At 40.4% G+C, this 22,822-nt stretch overlaps 3 protein-coding genes across 4 annotated transcripts; 2 read left to right on the top strand and 1 right to left on the bottom strand.

The window, feature by feature from the left end:
- The first annotated feature begins 10,128 nt into the window (after positions 1-10,128).
- Positions 10,129-15,455, top strand: LOC102717003 (glutathione reductase, chloroplastic). Of its 2 annotated transcripts, none has more exons than XM_015841650.2 (11): positions 10,129-10,578; positions 11,129-11,354; positions 11,459-11,737; positions 11,829-12,005; positions 12,115-12,168; positions 12,307-12,455; positions 13,258-13,321; positions 13,395-13,565; positions 13,647-13,784; positions 13,929-13,987; positions 15,007-15,455. In XM_015841650.2, the coding sequence occupies exons 1-10, from the start codon at positions 10,181-10,183 to the stop codon at positions 13,962-13,964; spliced, it is 1,692 nt and encodes a 563-aa protein (XP_015697136.2). In that variant the 5' UTR covers positions 10,129-10,180; the 3' UTR covers positions 13,965-13,987; positions 15,007-15,455. The 2 variants fall into 2 exon arrangements, with proteins under 2 accessions (XP_015697136.2, XP_006661775.2); XM_006661712.3 differs by having other exon boundaries at positions 10,132-10,578; positions 15,019-15,453.
- Positions 15,456-17,060: 1,605 nt separating this feature from the next.
- LOC102716722 (exocyst complex component SEC15A-like) lies at positions 17,061-20,344 on the top strand. The gene is made up of 2 exons (XM_006661711.3): positions 17,061-17,303; positions 17,734-20,344. Exon 2 carries the CDS (start codon positions 17,741-17,743, stop codon positions 20,108-20,110), a length of 2,370 nt encoding a protein of 789 aa, XP_006661774.1. The 5' UTR covers positions 17,061-17,303; positions 17,734-17,740; the 3' UTR covers positions 20,111-20,344.
- A 37-nt stretch (positions 20,345-20,381) lies between these two features.
- Positions 20,382-22,741, bottom strand: LOC102716445 (GABA transporter 1-like). The gene is made up of 6 exons (XM_006661710.3): positions 22,472-22,741; positions 22,194-22,316; positions 21,683-21,970; positions 21,472-21,602; positions 21,183-21,398; positions 20,382-21,101 (listed from the first exon to the last, which is right to left on the bottom strand). The coding sequence occupies exons 1-6, from the start codon at positions 22,653-22,655 to the stop codon at positions 20,718-20,720; spliced, it is 1,326 nt and encodes a 441-aa protein (XP_006661773.1). The 5' UTR covers positions 22,656-22,741; the 3' UTR covers positions 20,382-20,717.
- Between the last annotated feature and the right edge of the window lie 81 nt (positions 22,742-22,822).

The raw sequence follows: 22,822 nt of genomic DNA, 5'->3' as shown, positions 1-22,822 counted from the left end.
AGACATGTATTTATACACGTAAACTTTATACATGTAAACATTATACACACAAACTTTATACATGCAAACTTTATACACACACACACACATATATATATATATATATATAGTCTAGCTACAGTGAGTTGCAACTCACGTGCTGCTCTGTGAGTCGGGGTCTAAAAACATATCAAATCATCTCTAAATTTCAATTTATATGGCTCACTAGATTCTTTGTATCAAAATCTTGTAGCACGGATTTTTTATATTTTTGGAGATTTTTAAAAGTGATACATAACACATTGATTATTTTATTAATATAGTACAGTCACTTTTAAAAATATCAAAAAAAATATTTATAAATCTCCTAAAATAAATTTTTTTACGTGCTACAAGATTTTGATACAAAGAATCTAGTGAACCATATAAATCGAAGTTTAGAGGTGATTTGATATGTTTTTCGACCCCGACTCACGGAGCAGCCATATATATACACACACACATGTATTTATACACATAAAATTTTATACATGTAACTTTATACACATATACTTTATACATGTAAACTTTATACACATAAATTTTATACATGCAAACTTTATATATATACACACATAAATACATATAAAAATTATATATACACAAAAATAATAGATATAAACTTAATATATAAAATTCTTTATACATATAAATCTATACATACGAAGAAAAAAATATTTTACACATATAAAATTAAGAAAAAAGGCTGTTTTTGAAGTGTTCGCGCGCACGCGAAATAGACTTTTCGTCACTTCTCTCCCCCTCACTGCGAAGCTAGGGTTTGGGGCCTCCGCGTGCTCGGGTCGTCCTCCTCGCCGCGCTCGGCGTGCCTTCCTACGCGGTGCCGTGCTCCCTGCGCCTTCCTCCGCCCGTCGCCGTGCTCCGCTGCGCGCTCCTCCGCCCGTCGCCATCCTCCGCTGCGCGCTCCTCCGACCGCCGCCCTCGTCCGCCCCGCTGTCCTCCGCCGCGCCCTCCTCTGGCCGTCGCCCTCCTCCGTCTCGCCGTCCTCCGCCCGTCGCCCTTCCCACCGTTAAGCAGCCCCAGGGGCTGCCAGCGCTAAGGACTTCTGTCATGCGGGTTTGACTATTATCAATGATATTTTGGCCTAGGACCTTATTGCAGGGCAATGTCTCTGTGTTCTAGTTTTCAAAAAGAAAATGTCTCTGTGTTCAAGTTTTGTCCTTGGTTAGTATGACAAATTGGGAAAAAATGTGTTACACCTTTTATATGTGGTAACAAATCTAGTTTAGGATAGCCAGATGCATGGTACATATGGCTTCTGAAGTGTAATTTTTGGGTGTATCCCCTGTATTGTTGCCCTGTTTTGAACTCAACTCCATAGTTTACAAAACAACTACTTATGAAATTTCTGTTAGACTCATGAGATCGCATTGCTAAAATATGAATACATTCCTTAATATGTTTACTCTATGAAAGCCTAATATCGAATATATGGCTACCAAATGCTTGCTATTTTGCGATGATCCTGAAATTTGATATATAAAAGTGTTGCTTTATTCAAAAGCACATCAACACTGATTTTCATTTGTCACCCTCCATTGGGGATTAGGTAAATGAATCAGCTTTAGTTGTGATGTTGGGGTCCATTAAAGATTGGACAAAATTAAATATAGTGCACCTCTGCCGAGCAAGGTTCCAATTCTCCGTGGACTGTGGTACTCTTAGTCATCTTACTTGGATTTGTGCATCACATGGATTGACTGGTTATGCTGTATTGTAATGTCATGGTTTCAATTCATCCTAATCTTTTGCTAATTACACTATATTTATCATGCCATGTTTTTCTTTTCAGCCATTATTCCGTGTTTACTGAATTCTGAAATGTACATTGTGTACACATTGTGGTATCCAATAGCATAAATCAAGAGAACTTTAATTGAATTAGACTGTCACGTCTTAGGGTAGAAATATCGATGGACATTAAGTTTTGTTTGCAAATTGCACTTGTAAATAATTTCTCTAGGTGACATATGCTTATGTGCACTTCGTTTTTTTATTGTTTTTTTTCATCTCTGTTCAAATTTCAAATATGCACAAAAAATTCTCTATGCGATCTCTATTATGTAATAAGCAATAATATATGTAATATGTCTTGAATCTCAGAACACTGTACAGATGTTTGCACAAATTTCACTTTCATGAATTGTTGTCAGTTATTATATTTTGCAGGGAGTATGTGCTAGACAGCTATGCTTGTTGCAACTTATGTCATGGCATCAAATCATTAGTCTCTTTTTATTCATTCTAGCTTCTTAGCCTTGATTTGTTGTACTCCTATATGCTACTCCCTCCGTTCCATATTATAAGACTTTCTAGGTTTGCTAGATTCATTCATGTATCAATGCATACATTTTGTATATATGTTTAGATTCATTAGCACATAAATGAATCTAGGCAAGGTCAGAAAGTCTTATAATGTGGAACGGAGGGAATAACACTTAAACATGCTCCAAACTGCAAATTATGTCAGTTTCAATTACCATATGATTTAATCAACTCACACCTGCCACGGTGCTACCTCAACAACTCTCACCTGCTTTGAATTGACTTGCATATGTTCTCGTCGGAGTTCTTCATCATCATAGTCTTGTAAGTCGTCATGACTTACAGGTTCACTATGACTCCATTTGGTTGTAATTCTTTTACTTAAAACAGGGTGTTTAGTTGTTAAGCATTTCAACATCAATTTCTTTGTATAGGTCCACATTAATGCATACAACAACCAACTCCACTAATAAGATCAGTTGCGTCATCGTTTCATAGTGGTGGGGCTGTGCAAGCTACTAGTAGATCATGAAGCCTGGTTGTTTTCCTATATAAGGATTGTTTTCAGATCCTTGGGAGTTCGGAGACTCGGCCTCTGTGAGGTTTTTCATGTTTTACGTATAGTGGCAGTACTCTGTAGTAACCTTACACAGTGTTTCTTGTACCAGTTATTGGTTTGATTTCAGATTCCTATTATCAAGTCAGCATGATTGCTTGCACTTAGCTGTCCTGGCCACCTTTGTCCATAGTATGTTTGTTAGTGAGTTCATGTTTCTATCCTCACCTTCAGATGGAATCTCTAATACATTCTTTTCCTCTGAAATCAGGAGATTTAGAATTCTGAATAGTTTGTTTATTTTGAGTTCAGTTCTCTACATCTTATCATAATTTGTAGTGTTTCATTCACTTTTGCAGCTTCTGACTATGGTTGCCACATATATATCAAGTATAGGATCATGGGAGGAAGTCATTACTTCTCTTGGACCAGCAAAGGTTTCCATAACATACCACCACTGGAAAATATGTTTTAGCAAGTGGTACCTTTGAATTGTTAGGATACAAGCATGTGGTAGAATTTTCAATTTTTCATGCATCACATTGGAGTTGGGTAGAGGTGTTTCATGGTGTTTTAGTGTACATGTTCCTTTTCTTGGTTGTTCTAGCTTCTAGTGTTATGTTTCTGTATTCTGACAATTCAGTAACTTCCAAAACAACACCAAAGCTACAACATACATTCCAAAGCTCTGACTTTAATGAGATAATCTTGATCATAAGAATGAAATGGCTGAGCATATGCTAAAAAGAGTAGCCGCCTTTGAGTTTCAGCATCATTGCCATTGGACAGAGCTCACTGATACTTTAGGTAAATTTAGAAATTAGGATATTTCGAGTATATGTCTGGATAATAGAAACAAATTTCTTCTTTCTTCTTAGCAAGAAGGAAATTCAGTGGATGAAAACTGCTTCCAGTTTATGTCTAGCAGTGAGCTAGTTGCCCTTGACATTTGCATCATTTTCCTGTTAGCAGTATCTAATAACCATGATTGCGTGACATAGCTGTTAGTTACTAATTTTAGCAGCTAGAGTTGAATGCTATTCCAAATTTCCGATGCATAAATTATTGAGGAATGTTCCCCCGCCTTGTTTGGAGAACATCGTCAAGTAATTACCTTATTTTCCTTATGTTCATCTTGACAGTCAGATAAGCTTTTAGTTCAATGCTGGGACTTGCTTTGTAATTTAGCATTAGTTTCATAAGTTTTGCCTCTCAAATGTTACTAAGCATACTTTCATGTGCATTCTGAATTCTGATACGAGTTCAGGCATTCTGCAAATCAATATGCTTTTCAAAGTTAAGATGTTAGTCGGCCTTAGTTTTATTATTTTTGCCTCACAAATGTTACTGGGCATACTTTCATGTGCATTCTGAATTCTGATACAAGTTTAGGCATTCTGCAAATCAATATGCTTTTGAAAGTTAATGTCAGATCAAAATTAGTGCACTTCAATTCTCTCATGTACTAAGCATATGCTCATGTTAATGCTTTGACCAATTTCCTGAAAGAATATTCCATGCCATCTTAGCGTTATCTGTTTACAGAATCTTTAATTGTAAGTCTGTAAGCTTTTTCCAGAACCTGGTATGATAATCTGTCTAGAAACGTTCAATCCTCTTTCCAGGACCTGTAAGTTTTACCACAAGCAATTGTGTTATTTCTTTGGAAATAAATAGATTGTTATTTCTTTGGAAATAAATAGATGGCATTGGACTAGGCACAAGTTCATGACTTTCTTCTTTATCAACCAACAACAACAGTATGCTTGCTCCAAGGTTATTTCATGCTATATGCGATAAACTTAGGCCCCATTCTTTTCAAATTATCCACTGGATTATTGACACTGGTAATATGTTTTCTTGAAAAATTTTCTCCTGCTTCATCGCTTGGATCACTTGTTTTAAACTATTTGTTCGGTTTATAATTATTATTTCATTTATTCCTATAATCAGGTAGATCGATCATACATCAGCTTTTATCTGCCAATCATCTAAAAAGAACACAACCTAGTAGGTCCTTAGATTATCAAATGCCAAGATATTTATTCTGCTGTTGTAAGAACTAACAATGTAATGAAGCATATTTTCATATGTTTTCTAAACCCACCGACAGAAAAATATACTACCTCTGTTTTATATTGTAAGACTTTCTAGCCTTGCCTAAATTCACCAATTGATGAATGTATATAACTTATATATATATATATATATGTCTAGATTCATTAGCATCCATCTGAATCTAGGCAAGGCTAGAAACTCTTACATCGTGAAACGGAGGAGTAGAATCAATCTAATTCTAGTGTGCATATGATCTGGCAATTTTTATTCATTGTATGCAGTTTGCGACTGGCAATCTTTATTCATTGTATGCATCTTAAGCAAATGGAGGGTTTGTTATTTTACATTGAGAAACAAAAATGATCCAAGTAACAAATAAATGTGGAACTTGAATCATATGGTATTCTGATTCTTGGCTCAAATCATAATTATCTACATTCCTCCATTAGTTTCCTAGTTTTTTTTGCCTAGTAGTAAGTGGGTCGATTAAGTATCCAAATTCTAAGGAAAAATCATTAATGATGGTCCAAGACCATAGATATTGATAGATGGAACTTCCATTTATTTGTTGAATAGACAAGTGAACTGAGAATACTATGGCTATACTTAAAGGTAAAACACTAGGAAAAGCCCATATGCAACGAAGATTTTTTGACCTCCAGCTCCAAGCTCCAACAAATGTTAAAAGTGCAAACAGCTACAACTGATATAGATTGACATGTGTTGGAGATCTTACATTACCATTAAATCTTTCCACTAGATCCATGCCGCTAGTGCAACAAAAAAAGATGCAATTACTTCTCATGATCTTGTTTTATGATTGATTTGTGCAATTATTGTGGTTATAATAACATACTCTCTCTGTTTCACAATATAAGACTTTCTAGCCTTATCTAGATTCTATGGATGCTAATGGATTTAGACATATATATAAACTATATACATTGATCAATAGATGAATCTAGACAAGGTTAGAAAGCCTTACAATACGAAACAAAAGGAATAGCAGATGCATTGTTAATTTGTATATGCTTTTAACCAATTATTACTGAGGTGCTTGTGGCAATATTTTTTCTTGCATTTCATTCCACTATCATTTTGCAATTTTTGATGTCACAGAAGTAACTAAAAATAGCAGATAATAGGTACTGATCTAAGCAAGTGATCCATGCTAGATACTATTTGGATGTGAGCAACAATATGCAATTGCATTTGATGCACTACCACTAACCTGATTGACAACGTGCTGCTCTTCTGTGGTTCAACCTGAAATCTGTACTTGGATCAACATTTTGATTATAAGTTACGAGCTTGTTGAGGTGAAGGTAAAGAGAAGTAGCAGGGTTGTAGCTTTCTCCCCTGTACTTAGGCTGAGGTTGATGCCATTATATATATAGACGCTGTAGAGCATTTCAACAGTACCCAAGAATTCTCTGTACCATCAAATTGGCTGGCACTTGCACGTGCTATTAGTTGTGTTATTGCCTTTGGTTATTTGCATTGGATATAACACATTTTCCTTATAGGTTGTCCTACAGTCCAACCTAATACATAACCTTTTTTGACTGTTTCCTTCTTTCTGCCAGCAGAAGAGACCTCCAGATCTCTGTCATAGAGATCATAGTTTGTTTATCTTTGATGCCAACCAATGGTCTGTACTGGTCCCTACATGTTTATCCAAATTGGTCTTGGATATGCTTTTATAATCCTGAAGTTACTGCCTGACTACAGAAGATGATGGCACCAAATACTAGTTTTTTTTCCCCCTCTAGAGATGCTACCATCTCTGTGTGTGTATTTCATGTTTATCATAATAAATGTTTATTTTACATTGGTACTGGAATTTATTGCAATCTCTCTGCAAAGATTTCACATTGTCTGAATTCTGTTATTGCAGGGCAATGCATCGCCACTGGTGGGTGGAACCAAGGTTGGCTACTGTAGTGAAAGGCAAACTAAATACTGTCTTGTCTACACTGCTTGCTTCCCAGGCACCACCAGCATGAAGTGCCCATCTATGTCCTCCCAGGCCAAGTCCTAGCTCAGCAACCCCTCGTAAGAGGGGGTCCTTGTTCTTCTGCACGTGCCCATCGACCACTCCTGCAAGTTCTCCTGTAGTCCTGCCAAACGCGGTTAAACTCATCGGCGTTTTTTCCTTCATGGGATCAACACAGGTGATACCTAACTATATATTTAGCATATAGTTTCTCGCCTCAGAAGGCCACCGTCCATTGACCGGCTTGATCTTGCTGTGCTTTTGTTTTGGAGGGTGCATTGCATTGTGATTGCAAGCTTGCAGTACTGCCGAATGAACTGTACTTGAAGTGCTAATTGATTTGGTGATCTGATCCCCATGTGACACCTCGTGCGTCCTAATTTTTTTGATATTGCCCTTTAAGATGGGGGCACTAGCTTCTTTCGGTGGCCATAGTGCTGTTTATAAACTGGAATTGTTGGATAAAGTGGCCTTATTATTCATTCGCTCCTAACATCATTTGGCACCATTGTGTTGTTCCATCTATTCCAGGCATTATTTTGTCTATATTTTACAGTAATATTTGACCCAGAGTTGTCCCATGGAGACATAGAGCAGTTACAGCCTAGTATTTTCATGTTCCTCAGGGTTGTGTCCCATGGAGTTGTTACAGCCTTACAGGCTAAGTATCACTGTACTGCACATTGATCTCACTCCCCTCCCCACTCGCTGGGTTTTTCTCTTTGCCATGGATCTCATCCCACTCTCAGCCTCCGGCCTGTCTGTTCTGCTTGTCTTTCACTTCAATGGTCCATATTGTCACCTGCACTACACTGCTCATAGATCTGATTCACTTGCTCTGCCACATTGAAAAAAACTATGGCACATGATTTTCTTTAACATCGAACTGACACCTGACACGATTCAGTCCTCACCGTGGGGTTCGCTCACAAGACCCTGTTATGAATTATGCACTGACCATGCTCTTAGCTTGGAGCGGGTACGATTGGGGCGACGAAGTCGATGGCTCCAATTCCATCCGATCATGCACTCTTAATCTTTTCGTTTCTTCTTATTATTTTCGTTTCTTCTTATGTTTATAAATTAAAATTTAATTTTAACCTTAAATTTAAAGTCAATTTAAAAGTTTTTTCATCGTACATTATTTTTCAGTTTTAGCTTTTAAAAATCTAAAACCAAATTTTTATTTATAAATTGTCTTTCATTTATAAATGTATCGTCACCTTTGTTTGGTCCTACAGCGAACACTTGGACAGTTGGACCTCAATCGGGCATCAGGGGTGTTAAAAGGAGTGCATTCATGCCTGTCGCGAAAAAGTGATGAACTGATGTATATGTGCGTGTACGTTTTTATTGTAATTTGAGAGAAAAAATATTAATGTCCTTAGTTGCACCAAGAAATGAAACTGGGCAAAAGAAAGAAAAAATTGAAATTGTTCTGCTACCAAAAAAAATTAATTTGAAAGGTTGAAATTGCTCATGCACTTTTATCTTTTCGTTTCTTCTTATGCACTTTTATCTTTTCGTTTCTTCTTATGTTTATAAACATAAGCTAAAATTTAATCTTTAACCTTAAATTTAGAGTTAATTTGAAAGTTTCTTTATCGTAGCTTATTTTTTAATTTTGGCTTTTAAAATTCTAAAATCACTTATATAAATTTTTTATTTATAAATTATCTTTCATTTACGAATGTTTCGGTCCTACTGCACACTTGGACAAAAAAAAATAAACTAAGCTAGGCTGGACACGTCAGCAGCAGCAATACAGCCCGGTATATTGGGCTGTCCACTTCCACTGCAAACATGGGCCGCATCCGCTTTCCAAACGAAGGGAGCCGCTTCCGACATCCAAAAGAATACGCTTTTCAACTTAGGCCTTATTTACTTTGCAATTTTTTTTTCCAAAAACATCGTATTAAATTTTTAAACACACATTTGAAGTATTAAATACAGTCTAATTACAAAACAAATTTTAGATTCTGCCTAGACACCATGAGACGAATCTTTTGAGTCTAATTAATCCATCATAGCACATATTGGTTACTGTAGCACTTATAGCTAATCACGTCTTAATTAGGCTTAAAAGATTCGTCTCACGATTTCCCCCATAACTATGTAATTAATTTTAATGTTTATGCATATTTAATACTTTATTTAGGTGTCCAAAAATTTAATATAATGTTTTTGAAAAAAAAATTAGAATCTAAACATGCCTCAGAAAACTTATCCTAACTGCTCCGCAGGCGGCCATGAGGCCATTCACAATCACACCGCAGTGATCTGGCGCATGGCCTCAGCCCGTCACCGAGAAAAGAGGGTGTCCACCTGCGAAATTTAACTATTTGTCACTTTTACCTAGTGAGTACTCCTCTCTCACTGTAGCTGTGAGAGGGGTTAAGTGAGTGTGGTGAAGAGTGGCAAAATATTAAAAGTCCATGTCAACCTAGCATGTTTGTTCGCTTTGCGGAGATCCACGAGCATCCTCACCTCGAGCTTGATGAGGGAGCCGCTAGGGGCATGCACTGGACGACCTCGCCTCTCTGTCGTGTGTCTCGGTTGCCCTCCCGTAAGATTCAAGCAGTCGTCGTCGTTGATGCAAGGGCCGTCAGATCCGCGCCGGCGACGTTGATGTCGTCGTCGCAAGGGTCGGGGGAGAGACCGGTGGGGAGGGAGAGAGGCGACGGAGAGAGAGAGTATGATGGGTTCGGTACTGATACTCCGATATAAAGGTGTTGTTTAGATTGAGAAAATTTTTGGGAGAAGTGTCACGTTAAATATTTGACTGGATGTCGAAAGGGGTTTTCGGACACGAATGAAAAAACAAATTTCACGGCTAGCCTAGAAACCGCAAGACGAATCTTTTGAGCCTAATTAATCCGTCATTAGCACATGTTGGTTACTGTAGCATTTATGGCTAATTATGGGTTAACTAGGCTCAAAAGATTCGTCTCCAGATTTTTTTTCATAACTGTGTAATTAGTTTTTTATCTATATTTAATACTTTATTTAGGTGTCAAAAATTCGATGTAATGTTTTTGAAAAAAAATTTTAAGAGCTAAACAAGGCCAAAGCTATCGTGTGTCTTTTCGAGTGTACAGCCCCACTGTAAATAGCCTAAGACCTTCCTGCCGATGCCACGTCATGCCTCACCGAAGCAACAAGTCTCGTCTGTTGTTTCGTCTATACTACTAGGCGGACCCACACCCACCCGCCCGCCTCGAAGCAACGCATTTGATTTCCGCCGCCGCGGGGCCGGAGCAGCGGCCATGGCGACGGCGGCGACCCTCCCCTTCTCCTCCTCGTCCACCGCCGCAGTCCAGACCGTAGCCCGCGCCATCTCCTTGCGCCGACGCGGCGGGGCCCTCCTCCACCACCTCTGCCGCCGCCACCCGCTCTCGGCTGCCACCCGGGGCTCGCTCCTCCGCCTCGGCCTGGCACTGCGCCGCCCGCTCTCCGCCTCCGCCTCGGCCGTCGGGGATAGAGGGGACGCCGCTGCGGGCGGGGAAGGAGGTGGGTACGACTACGACCTCTTCACCATAGGGGCCGGGAGCGGCGGGATGCGGGCGTCGCGCGTCGCCGCCTCCCTCTACGGCGCCCGCGCCGCCGTCTGCGAGATGCCCTTCGCCACCGTCGCGTCCGATAACCTCGGTGGCGTCGGCGGAACGTAAGTGAACGCCACCCACTCTTGTTCGTATTTCGAGAATTCGAGTCGCTGCCATTGTTCCGCGGTAATGTTATGGTTGGAATTTCTATTGCGTGTGCAGCCGACAAGCTTGGCTGCCTGCATTCCTGTATGGTTTGCTTTTGATAGTTAGTTTAGGGTTAGGATTTAGGAGCGAGTAGAGAACTGACAATTTCACGCACGCGATTCATTGCTCTGTTCGTCCTGATCAGCGAACACTAGGATTATAAGAACATTTTCTTGCCATTCCTGGTTGGAGCACATGCTTTTAGAGTCTTTTATCACCAATTCGTTATAGTTCTGTTAAATGTACGTGTTGAGATTATGTCATGATGGATTCCAAACGTTCATGTCTTGTTATCATGAACCAGTTGGCCCAATGCGTCTCCAGCTTCCGCCTATATCTCTAATTCTCTTATAGCTTCTGTAAACTGAATGATTAGTATCTATAATTTACATATATCATCTATCTTCTGTTTCATATCAATTGCAAAAGCGTGCAAATAAGATGTTCATTCTTTCCATACTTCAGCTGTGTGCTTCGTGGCTGTGTCCCAAAGAAATTACTGGTGTATGCATCCAAATACTCTCATGAGTTCGAAGAGAGCCATGGCTTCGGGTGGAGGTATGGCACTGAGCCAAAGCATGACTGGAGCACTCTGATGACTAACAAGAATTTAGAGTTGCAGCGCTTGCTGGGGGTTCAGACAAACATGCTGAAGAATTCAGGGGTGACTATAATCGAAGGCCGTGGAAAGGTTGTGAGAAATTCTAAATTGGACTGAATTTGCATATACAATTTTGTTCAAAGGATCAATGCAGTAGGGAAGTGTTGACATACTGCCCATTCAAATTAATGCAGGTTGTTGATCCACATGCTGTCAGTGTGGATGGAAAACTTTATACTGCAAAAAACATACTCATAGCAGTTGGTGGTCGGCCATCCATTCCAGATATTCCAGGAATAGAGCACGTCATTGATTCAGATGCAGCATTGGACCTGCCTTCAAGACCTGAGAAGATTGCGATAGTAGGAGGAGGGTATATTGCTTTGGAGTTTGCTGGTATTTTCAATGGCTTAAAAAGTGGTGTTCATGTTTTTATCCGACAGAAGAAAGTACTAAGAGGCTTTGACGAGGAGGTGTGCAAGTATTAACTGGAAAAACAATTTCGTTTTTGAACTGAAAAGCATCATGCCTTGAGTTATTTTCTCATTCCCTGTGTATTTCTAGGTCAGGGATTTTGTTGCAGATCAGATGTCTTTGAGGGGTATCACATTTCATACTGAACAGACTCCTCAAGCAGTCACTAAATCAGATGATGGCTTGCTGACTCTGAAGACATACAAAGGAAGCATACATGGGTTCTCACATGTAATGTTTGCAACCGGACGAAAGCCAAATACAAAGGTTAATATTATGCCAGTCATTTCCACTTCTTTTAACCAAGTTTGTTTTGGGGCACACATTCATTTTCCGGATGCACGCATCTTGATACAGACCATATTTTCTTTTGTAGAATTTGGGACTGGAAGAGATTGGGGTCAAACTGGACAAGCATGGTGCTATTGTGGTATGTGTATTGAAACCGGGTTCTTTGTATTCTATATAGATTCTATACATTATACTTCGTCTAATATTTTCTCAAGTGTTAGACTTAGACAATTATTAAGTGATATCTGAAATTTTTGGTCTATATTTGTTATTATAGGTTGATGAGTTTTCTCGAACCTCAGTTGATTCTATATGGGCTGTGGGTGATGTTACTAATAGGGTGAACCTGACACCGGTTGCATTAATGGAAGGTGGGGCATTAGCGAGGACTATTTTTGGAAATGAACCTACAAAACCAGATTACAGGTACGCATGCATAATTGTATATATTTTTTGACACATGCATCGTCACGCCCCGACCCTAGGAACTCCCCTAGGCCGGGCCCGTGCTCTAGGACATCAAGACTTCCCTCACACAACCAACACACGCCTTTTCTGCGCACTTTGTCCTCACTCATGTGCACCCGGAATGACTTTCCGGTCGGTCAATCTCAAGCCAAGCACGCTTAACCTTGGAGTTCTCTCGAGATACCCCCGCACGGCGCGTGCCTAGGAACCTGCTAGGCCGGGCCCGTGCTCCACTCATGTGTACCCGGGAATGGCTTCTCGGTCGGTCACCTATTCCAAGATTGCTCCAGGCCATGCACGTTTAACCTTGGAGTTCTCTCGAGATAAGCTTCCGGAAAAGAAGTTGCAACTTGTTGATATGAGTATCTATCAAATCCTATTAAGCCTTGGGCTGAGATTACATGCATATAAGATCCATATAGGTTTTCTTGATCTTGAACCTTGCACCTTTGATGCTTCAATTTCGCTTATTAGTGTTTAAAAGCTGAATGCTCAAGATGAGCATTAACAAGAAATACTTACTGTGCACCTTGGAAGCAGTTTTGTGCATACCATGCATTCATTCTCTTCTGTGGCATTGGTGCATAAGTTTAAACACATTCATCGTCCCCTTCCATTTCTTTCTTCACAATTAAAATGACTGGCAAATATTAAATCCTTTTGACAGTTCTCTATTTAACATTATAATTCAATAGTAGAATTCTGTACACTATAATTTCGTATGATTGTTGCATTAAACTCTTTGATATGCATTTTACAGTGCTGTGCCATCTGCGGTGTTTTCCCAACCTCCAATTGGACAAGTTGGCCTTACTGAAGAGAAGGTATTATAAACTTACAAACTTTTAAACTTGCAAAAACACATGAATAATTTAAGTAAACAATGCACTTCTGTAGGCGATTGAGAAGTACGGAGATGTTGATGTCTACACATCAAACTTCAGACCTCTCAGGGCCACTCTTTCTGGTCTACCTGATCGTGTATACATGAAGGCTATCGTGTGTGCTAATACTAACAAAGTTCTAGGAGTGCACATGTGTGGTGAAGATGCACCTGAGATTATTCAGGTCTGTGGGTCCATTATTTAATATTTAGTCTTTCATTCATGACTGCCTTAATATATTTGTGGGTGTACATTATTATGACAGGGTATTGCAATTGCTGTAAAGGCTGGGTTGACGAAGCAAAACTTTGATGCCACTGTAGGTGTCCACCCAACCACTGCAGAAGAACTTGTCACAATGAGAAGCCCAACTAGGAAGGTCCGAACAGATGCTGCGGATGAGGTTTGATGATCCCACATTGTGCGGTTATATAAAATATTAAATAGTGTAGGGGAAAACTGAAAGTACAGGCTCAATCTGCAGAATTTCTTGTTTCATAATGTTTGTTTCATAAAATTATGTTCATTCTTGCCTTTTCAATTTCAGACGAAAATGAAAGATGAGGCCACACGTCAGAAGTAGATACGCCTGCTTTGCATAATGAGGTAATCATTTGGAGTCAGGAATCTCTCTCTTTAAAATTTACAGCAACATCCCAAACCAAAAAAAAAATTTACAGCAACATCTTTTCGCTTCTGCTTATACTTATAAGCCATAATTTGAATTTTTGAATTTCAACCTTAAATTTAAAGTTGTTTTTGGTGTTTGTTCGTTGTAGTTTATTTTTCAACATTGACTTTTAGATCACTAAGAACATATATATAAAAATTTTATTTATAAATTATTTTTCATTTGCAAATATATTGTTTGGCCTAAAAAAGCCAAACAATCGCTCCCTTAAATGATTAGTATTGTGAAACAATGACTGAATTGATGATGAAATTTTCTGTTTACACTGTCTACTGCACTAACATCTTTGATAGGTGTGCAACTAGAATTATTTTTTCCCCTTTGGTCGATGTATGAGGACTCCAAGATAATGCTAATACTTTACTCCAAAATATTGTGTTGGTTCCATCCAAAAAATCTTGTGCATAAACATTACACCCTCCTCCAGAAATAAGCCCAAACACATGCGTTCCCAATACAAGTTATTCAGTTTTGAGTTTTTTTTAGAGGAGAGCGTAATTTTTATGCACAATATAACTGCCTATGTTTCAAAATATAAGACTTTCTGGCTTTATCTATATTCGTATGAATACTAATAAATCTAGACATATATATAAACAATATACATTGATCAATAGATGAATATAGGCATAGCCAAAAAGCTTTACATTATAAAATGGAAGGAGTATTTTGGATCGACTTAATACAAGATTTTGGTAGTAAAATATTAACATGCTCTTGGAGATGTACTCTGGATCCTGGAGATATATGGCTCATTTGTCCAAACATATTTTAGTTATAGCCTAATATTTTCTTTTGAGTTATTTGTGGTCCACAATCATCACCTTTCCAAGCATTAGAAAAGATCATTAAAAATATTTTCTCTATTTGCACAAGAATTATCCGAGAGTTTAGTTTGAATTCTTTTACCGTGAACTATCTGACTCCGATTTAGTTTGTGTTGCAGTCTGATCAGTTGATCTCTAACCGTGGAAGCAACGGACAGACAGCCGTCTCTCAAGAAGCACCGGAGGACAACCCACGATTGCAGGAAGTTAAGAACAGAGATGTTTTATAGCGATGGCTAATTATCTCATACATTCTATATGGTTTATAGTTCATTATAGAAGCTAGCCCTTAGTGTTCTTTTTGGCTATGTTACTGAAATAAACGCTGTCGATATTGATAGATATATTTACAGCATGGAAACTTTTGTGTTAAATAACAAATTCCTTGAGTATATTCTCCTGTACTGACTGATTTACTATACATAACATGTGATCTGCTTCCAGTTCCAGATACGCGGAAGTATATTCTTAGTGCCATTCTGAATGTAAATTGTGGCTGCAACTTGTAACTTATTCAGTTGTGGTCCTACATGCTGAGCTTTTGTTTCCTGCTTTTGATGCTGCTTTACTGCTTTATGATCTCCTGGATGCAATAGGAAATAGCTTGCGTTCCAGTTTGTAGTTTATTGCAGAGTGCAGTTTGAAGTTGGACTGGTTCTGGTCGGCCAAAGCTGGCTACGGTGTGTTAAGCTGATTAAAAGGCGATGCTTTTTTAGTGCATTGATATTTCTGTGATCACCTGTCCTTATTATCTTATGCACAAGGTTAACTGCCCATTCACCTTTTTGTCATTCCTATACTGTGATGCAGCATTTTCTACCACAGCAATTGATCGTCCGCGAGTTGAGGCCTCTATCCAAATTCACAACCCCATCATTTTGTCAACTGCATTTAAATTTAGAAACTTAATTTCATAGAGTTGCTTTTTATCATGATTTTTAATCATTTACTTTTAAATTATTAATAACATTTATACAAAAATTACTCACAAATTATGTTGTAATTGCTAAACCACCCGCTTCTCTTATACCATTAGATCGAGGTCGTGTAATCCCGCAACATGAGATATTATATGGTTTAGCTGCAAACAAGCAACCTACTTATCATGATTAAAATAATATGTAAGTAAAACTTATATACATATATGCGTTTTTATTAATATATAAATAAAAACTAAAAATAAACTACAATGAAATAATCTAAAATCAACTTTAAATGTAATTTTAAATTTTAAATTTTAAAATTTAGCTTATAAATATGAATATAAGTGAAAAGATGAAAGTGGCAATGTATCCTGACACAACAACTGGTTGCTCGATTCTTCCGATGGGCAGAAGAAACACGGGATACTCCGTATTTGGACGGAAGTGTGTTACCTCGGTGTTTCCGTCTCATTCCGGGTCTATCTCCAAGACTCCAATGCACAAACATGTGGCGACAACACGTGAAATCGTCAAAACCTTTACATAGGTCATAACGAGGCTAATCGCTTTCCGCGTCTGCCTGTCACTATCAAGCTGTTCTACTCTACGCTTCAAACAAAAGGATAATTGGTGAAGAAATATTAGTTATGTAAGCTAAAATAATATTAGTTGCTTAAACGGTAAACTGCGTCATAATATAATCCGTGTTTCAGCTTTTGAGAGATTTAAAAATTTCACAAAAAAAATCCATTTCGATGCTCAGTTTAGTATTTTATTATTTGAATTTTGAAATTAAAAAATAATTATTAAGATTGCAATTTCGTGAGCTCTTCCTTTTAACAAAAGCCACTATAATTTGAAATTAATACGTGATCAAAATTTTTATGTGAGACCACAATAACAATAGCCTATAAGCACGGAATCATCATGCAACGATCAATTTTTAAAAGACATTTTTATATAGAGTTTTTTTTATAAAAAAATCCTTGTCCAAGTACGAAGTAGCTCCCTTCTATAAGCCGAAAGGACATTGCCTAATACAGCTGACCAGATTATTGCATGTTCTTGAAATGGGTAGAAAATCTAATGTGAAATTGTGAATTCCTCTTTTTTTCAAAAGAAAAAACTGATTTTTTTTTTGAAAATGACTCTCCTGCCCCCCTCACCTCTCTCCTCCCCTCACTCATTCATTCACTCGCCTCCACACTCTCTCTCCATCGCTCCCCTCTCCTCCGGCGGAGCGGAGGCGCCGCCGGCATTCTCCGCCGCGGCCACCCCTCGCCTCCTCCCGCGCGCGGCCGGCGAGCAGACCCGGGGGCACGGTGTACCCTGCCTCCTCCCCTCCCCCCCCACTCCCTAGCCAGCTAGCCTTCTCCTCTGTGCGGACTCCCTACTCGTACGCACAGCCGGTCCGGCGAGCAGGTTTGGAGAGGGGGCGGCGCTGCCACTGCCTCGTTCCACTGGTCTGGGTTCGAATCGAGGTAAGGTATCCGTGCTTCTCCCGTACCCACTCCACTCCATCCACTTCCTCTGCGGCCAACGGTGAGCCGTCCAACGGTGGACTGGGAATCCGTCCGACTTAGGATTAGGATTGATTTCTTCCTCAAAATCCAACTCATCCAGTTTATTACGGATTTGTTTGATGCGTGGTGTACTACTAATAGCACTTTATTTTCAAAAAAAAAGGGAAAAAACGGCTGAACACCGTGCCCCACGTTAGGTCCGCCATGGATTATTTTAACAGATTTGGTCGTTTTTTTTTACTGAACACATGTGCTAATTTCTTGGCTTGCTAATTTTTCACTAATTATTGCGCTGTTCATCTGATATAAGCATTTGTAGCGTTGAGAATTTCCCAAGGTGGATGTGTTTCTTACTGTGTGCACCATTTCATCCATTTTGTGTTTTCAGCTGAACAATGACTGCTCAGACCAAGAAGAGGGGCGGGGCGGAGAGCGGGAATGGCAGCACCGGCTTGGGCCTTGCCGCCTTCATCGCCAACGGCGAGGACTTGGGCCCTATTGTTCGCCACGCGTTCGAGTCCGGGAAGCCCGAGTCTCTTCTGCAAGGTCTCAGGGGCATCGTGAAGATGAAGGAGGTTGAGATCGAGGAGCTCTGTAGGGTCCACTATGAGGAGTTCATCCTTGCTGTTGATGAGCTGCGCGGTGTGTTGGTTGACGCCGATGAGCTTAAGGGTACGCTTTCCGGTGAAAACCTGCGCCTGCAAGAGGTTGCTAGCTCCCTGCTGTTGAAGCTTGACGAGCTCCTTGAGTTGTATTCTGTAAATAAGAATGTTGGGGAAGCTCTGGCAACATTGAAGATCTGTTTGCAAGTCACTAGTCTGTGCCAGATGTGCAACAAGGACGTTACAGAAGCCAACTTTCATGTTGCCTTGAAAAGTTTGGAGTTGATTGAGAAAGATTTCCTGCAAAATGTTCCTCTAAAGCTTCTAAAAAGGGTCGTTCAGAAGCAAATACCTATGATAAAGCTGTATATTGAGAAGAAGGTTTGCAATGAATTTAATGAGTGGCTTGTGTATATCAGAAGGGCATCGAAGGAGATTGGCAAGGTTTCGATCAGCCAGGCCTCCTTGGCCCGTCAGAAAAATGAGGGAGTACGATCCCAACAGAGGGAAGCAGAAGACTGCAGCCAGATTGGGTTTGACGAGCATGCTTATGCTTTGGATGTGGAGCTCATAGGTGAAGAGGAAGTACTGGAATTTGATCTTACACCAGTATACCGAGCACACTACATTCACACCTGCCTTGGTCTTGGGGAAAAATTTCAAGAGTATTACTACAATAACAGGCTTATGCAACTTAATTTGGACATGCAGATTCCCACGACGCAACCCTTCATGGAATCCCATCAGCATTTCCTTGCTCAGGTAGCTGGGTTTTTTATTGTTGAGGACCGTGTCCTTCGAACGGCAGATGGGCTTCTTTCTGATAGTCAGGTTGAGACAATGTGGGAGAAAGCTATTTCTAAGGTCACATCTATCTTGGAAGAACAATTCTCTCGTATGGATGCTGCTAACCATCTCCTCCTTGTAAAGGACTATGTAACTCTTCTAGGTGCAACCATGAAGAAGTATGGATACCAAACCACATCATTGCTTGAAATTCTTGAGAAGAATAGGGACAAATTCCTTCAACAACTTCTTTCTGATTGCCGGAAAAAGATAGATGGCATCTTCGCTAAGGACTCATATGAGCAGATGGTTATTAAGAAGGAAAATGAGTACCGCATCAATGTTTCAGCATTTCAACTTGAACCCATTGATGTTGTTCCGGATTTTCCATATATAGCACCATTTTCCTCTTCAGTTCCAGATGCTTGCCATGTCGTGCGCTCGTTTATTGAAGATTCTGTGAACTACTTGTCATATGATGCTATAATGGATGTCTATGATGTGGTGAAAAGATACCTAGACAAGCTCTTAATTGAGGTACTAAATGATGGTCTTCTGAATTTGATACATGGTGGTTGTTTGGAGGTTACACAAATGGTGCAGATTGCAGGAAATATTTCTGTTCTTGAGCAGTCCTGCGACACATTCCTCAATCATGCTGCCCAACTTTGTGGTGTTCCTAGGCGTCTTCTTGACAAGCCTCATTCTGGTTTGACTGCTAGAGCGGTGCTGAAAGCCTCCCAAAATGCAGCGTACAATGGATTAATAGCCTTGGCCAACTCCAAGATTGATGAATTTATGTTGCTTTTGACTAGCATCAATTGGACCCCAGAGGAAGCTCCCGAACATGAGAATGACTACATGAATGAGGTTGTCATCTATCTTCACACGTTAATATCAACTGCACAGAAAGTTTTTCCGAGGGAAGCCCTGTACAAGGTTGTTTGTGGTGCATTCAGCCACATCTCAGACTCTATAATGACAGTTTTTCTCAGTGACCGGGTGAAAAGGTTCAATGCCAATGCTGTTGCAGGTATTGACATTGACCTGAAAAAGTTGGAGGAATATGCAGATGATAAATATCACAGCACTGGGTTGTCAGAGCTGAGAAAGGAAACAAGTTTCAGAGATTGCCTCATTGAAATTAGGCAGCTCATCAATCTTCTGCTCAGCAACCAGCCAGAGAACTTCATGAACCCTGTAATCAGGGAGAAGAATTTTGGATCTTTGGATCATAAAAAGGTTTCCATCATCTGCGACAAATTTAGAGACGCTCCAGAGAGCTTGTTTGGGAGCCTTTCAGGCCGAAGTACAGGGCAAAGTGCTCGAAAGAAGTCCTTGGATGTGTTGAAGAGAAGGCTGAAGGATTTTAGCTGAGATTAGCTATGTTGCGTCAAAAAATAAGTAGTGGTCCCTTGAGAAAAAGAACCAGTGCGTCTATGGTGGTTAGCCGTTCTAAATTTTCTTTTCCCCCTTGTAACCCCCGTAGTTCGGCAGCTCTATGGAAGTTATGTAGCTATCATGGCTTGTATAGGTCAATTTTGACTGTTATGATGGGCAGTTCTTGCGTTCTCTCGTCATCTTAAATCAAGACCTTTAATGGCTCTAGTATACCAACTAAATCACTGTTTGAATCTGGTCTGAGAATTTTATGTGTCCTGAATATTTAGTTTCTCTTCTTTAAGATGGAATCCATATATCTGACAGCATCCATTTCTTGAAGTGTGAAGACTGAAATTTGAGGATTTTTTCCCTGTAGTGTTGTCTGCATATACTATATAGCACACTTCAAATCACATCAACCACTGAACATATAAGACAACTCATCTCAGCACCAACATGATACTACTCCATCCATTCTATGTCATACTCCACCCATTCTATATCATAAGATGTTCTGGTCCTACTTAGATTAATATCTATACGAATCTAAGAAGAACTAAAACATCTTATAACATAAAATAGAGGTAATACCTAACTACCTTCACATGTCATGGAAGAATTTATAGGTTTTGACGTCAAGTGCGATCGCCCTGACGGCACCGATGCATGCGAGAGCACCGACGACGGAGAACAAGACGGCGACGGCGGAGGCAATCGCCTTCGCAGGAGCACGCAGCACTGGGCTTTCAGGTAATCTCCCAGCCTTCAGAAATGCCAGGGCAGGCAGCACAAAGTCCAGTGGCGTGAAGCCCACAGCTCCACAGATCGACACAAAGTCCCCAAAGAATGGCATTGCTGCAGAGATGAGGGTGATCACCACCATGTAAGCAGAGGTATACATCAGCCTCCACAGCCTTGCTTTGTAACCTGCGTCTTTCGCCTGAACTTGCTGCTCAAATTGCGCGAATGTTGGCCTGCAGTATATCTTGGAGGAGATTCAGTTACTGGGTGATTGGTTAGGGTGAAAAATGTGAGAAGTTATAATGATGGAAGTGGTATGTGTTACCTGAAAGCAACCAGTGATCTGAATTACTGCAAACAGATTTGTCATCACAATTGTCCATCTTGGAACAGTCAGGGAGGACAGGATGTAGGGCTGGACACCAGAGCCAAATGCCCAGTAGCCACTGAATGCCAGGGTCCAGTAGGACATCACAATGATCGAGTACGCTGTTGATACGCCTTTGTACATGTTCATCCTCACCGGTTCTCGCAGGGAGCTCTGAATTCCAATGATGTTTTGGGAATGAGTGGATACTGACAACATGAATCTCAGCCTAACATCAGATATTCACCTGAATTTCAGGCAGCATTGCATCCCCAAATGAGAAGGCTATAGTGCCCAATGCATTGAAAGCTCTGAAGATCTTTGATGCAGTGCTTCCTTGCAGACTGTAACCAACGTCCTTCCGATCAATCCGATGCCCTGTGGTAGACAATTCTCTTCATTCTTCCATATTTTCAGTTATTTAGAAGAACTCAAAATTGAAGACAAAACCAGATTACCATCATAAATGGTGACACCAATGGCTGTCCCTGCAAATCCAATGGTGCTAGCAGTGCAGACAGCATTGACCCACCGGAGTGAGTGGATGTCAGGAAGCTGGGAGAGCAACAGTTCGAATGCGCCGAAGAGAATGATGAACTGCTGCAGAGTCATGTCGCCATCGTCAGCTGTGTGGTAGTGCTTGTACACGGCCTTGAGGCTGCTCCCAGCTGCAATCTGGATCGCGATGTTGTTTCCAATTGACGCCACTTGCTGGAAGAACGACACATACCAGTAACCCCAAGGACCTTTGGACAAAACAAAAGCACAGATTTTTGCCTATCACTTCAGGTAAATTCTCAACAGTTGCTGCACCGCTAAGCATTCCTATTACTAGACCATCGAAAGTAAATATTTATGATAAAGGAATCTGCAATCTCATCTATTGTTATCTCAGAAGTCCTCTTGTGACAGTACTGCAAGATCAAGAGTAAAGTTTCGATGTGGAAGAAAATGGTGTTGATTACTAACCAAAGATGCTGTTTGCAAGATGCCGGTAGCTGGTGTGCTTGTCTCCATTCCATTGCCACAGTGATGCAACAACCAGGCTAGAACACCAAGTGACCAGTGTTCCTATGACCAAGCTGCAAACGCCTGTGCTCAAAGCAACATCATGCTAATTAATTACATAATTTGCAGAGAATAAGCTTCTCATCTCAGGCACTGGAGCAGCAGAATCTGGGACAGTCCATGGAGTGGAGAGGAGGATGATGATGATGTCTAGCAGTAGCAGGCAGCAGCACACTAACCAAGAGGCCAACCAAGGGAGGCAAGAGCAAACGGGAGAGGGGCGTAGGCCGCCGGCGTGGCGATCGTCGTCGCCACGTGGAACGCCGCGTGCCTCCACGTGCCTCTGCCTCGCTCGCCGCCGTCCGCCAGCTTCTCGGCGTCGGCTCCGCCGACCTCCGGCGAGCTACCTCTCGCCGGCGACATGCTTAGGTACGGACGGTAGTGCTACTGCTCACTTGCTAGCGCCACCCTCTCGTGACTTTTCTTGCAAAGGAAATTAAGCTGCTGGTATATATCGTGTTAGTCAATACCAGCTCTCTTGAAGATAGTACTGTCTCCGTTCCAGAAAATATAAATATTTTTAGATTGTT

This window comes from Oryza brachyantha, chromosome 10, assembly GCF_000231095.2.
Source record: "Oryza brachyantha chromosome 10, ObraRS2, whole genome shotgun sequence".
NCBI lineage: Eukaryota > Viridiplantae > Streptophyta > Magnoliopsida > Poales > Poaceae > Oryza > Oryza brachyantha.
This window is presented reverse-complemented; position numbering and strand designations above follow the sequence as displayed.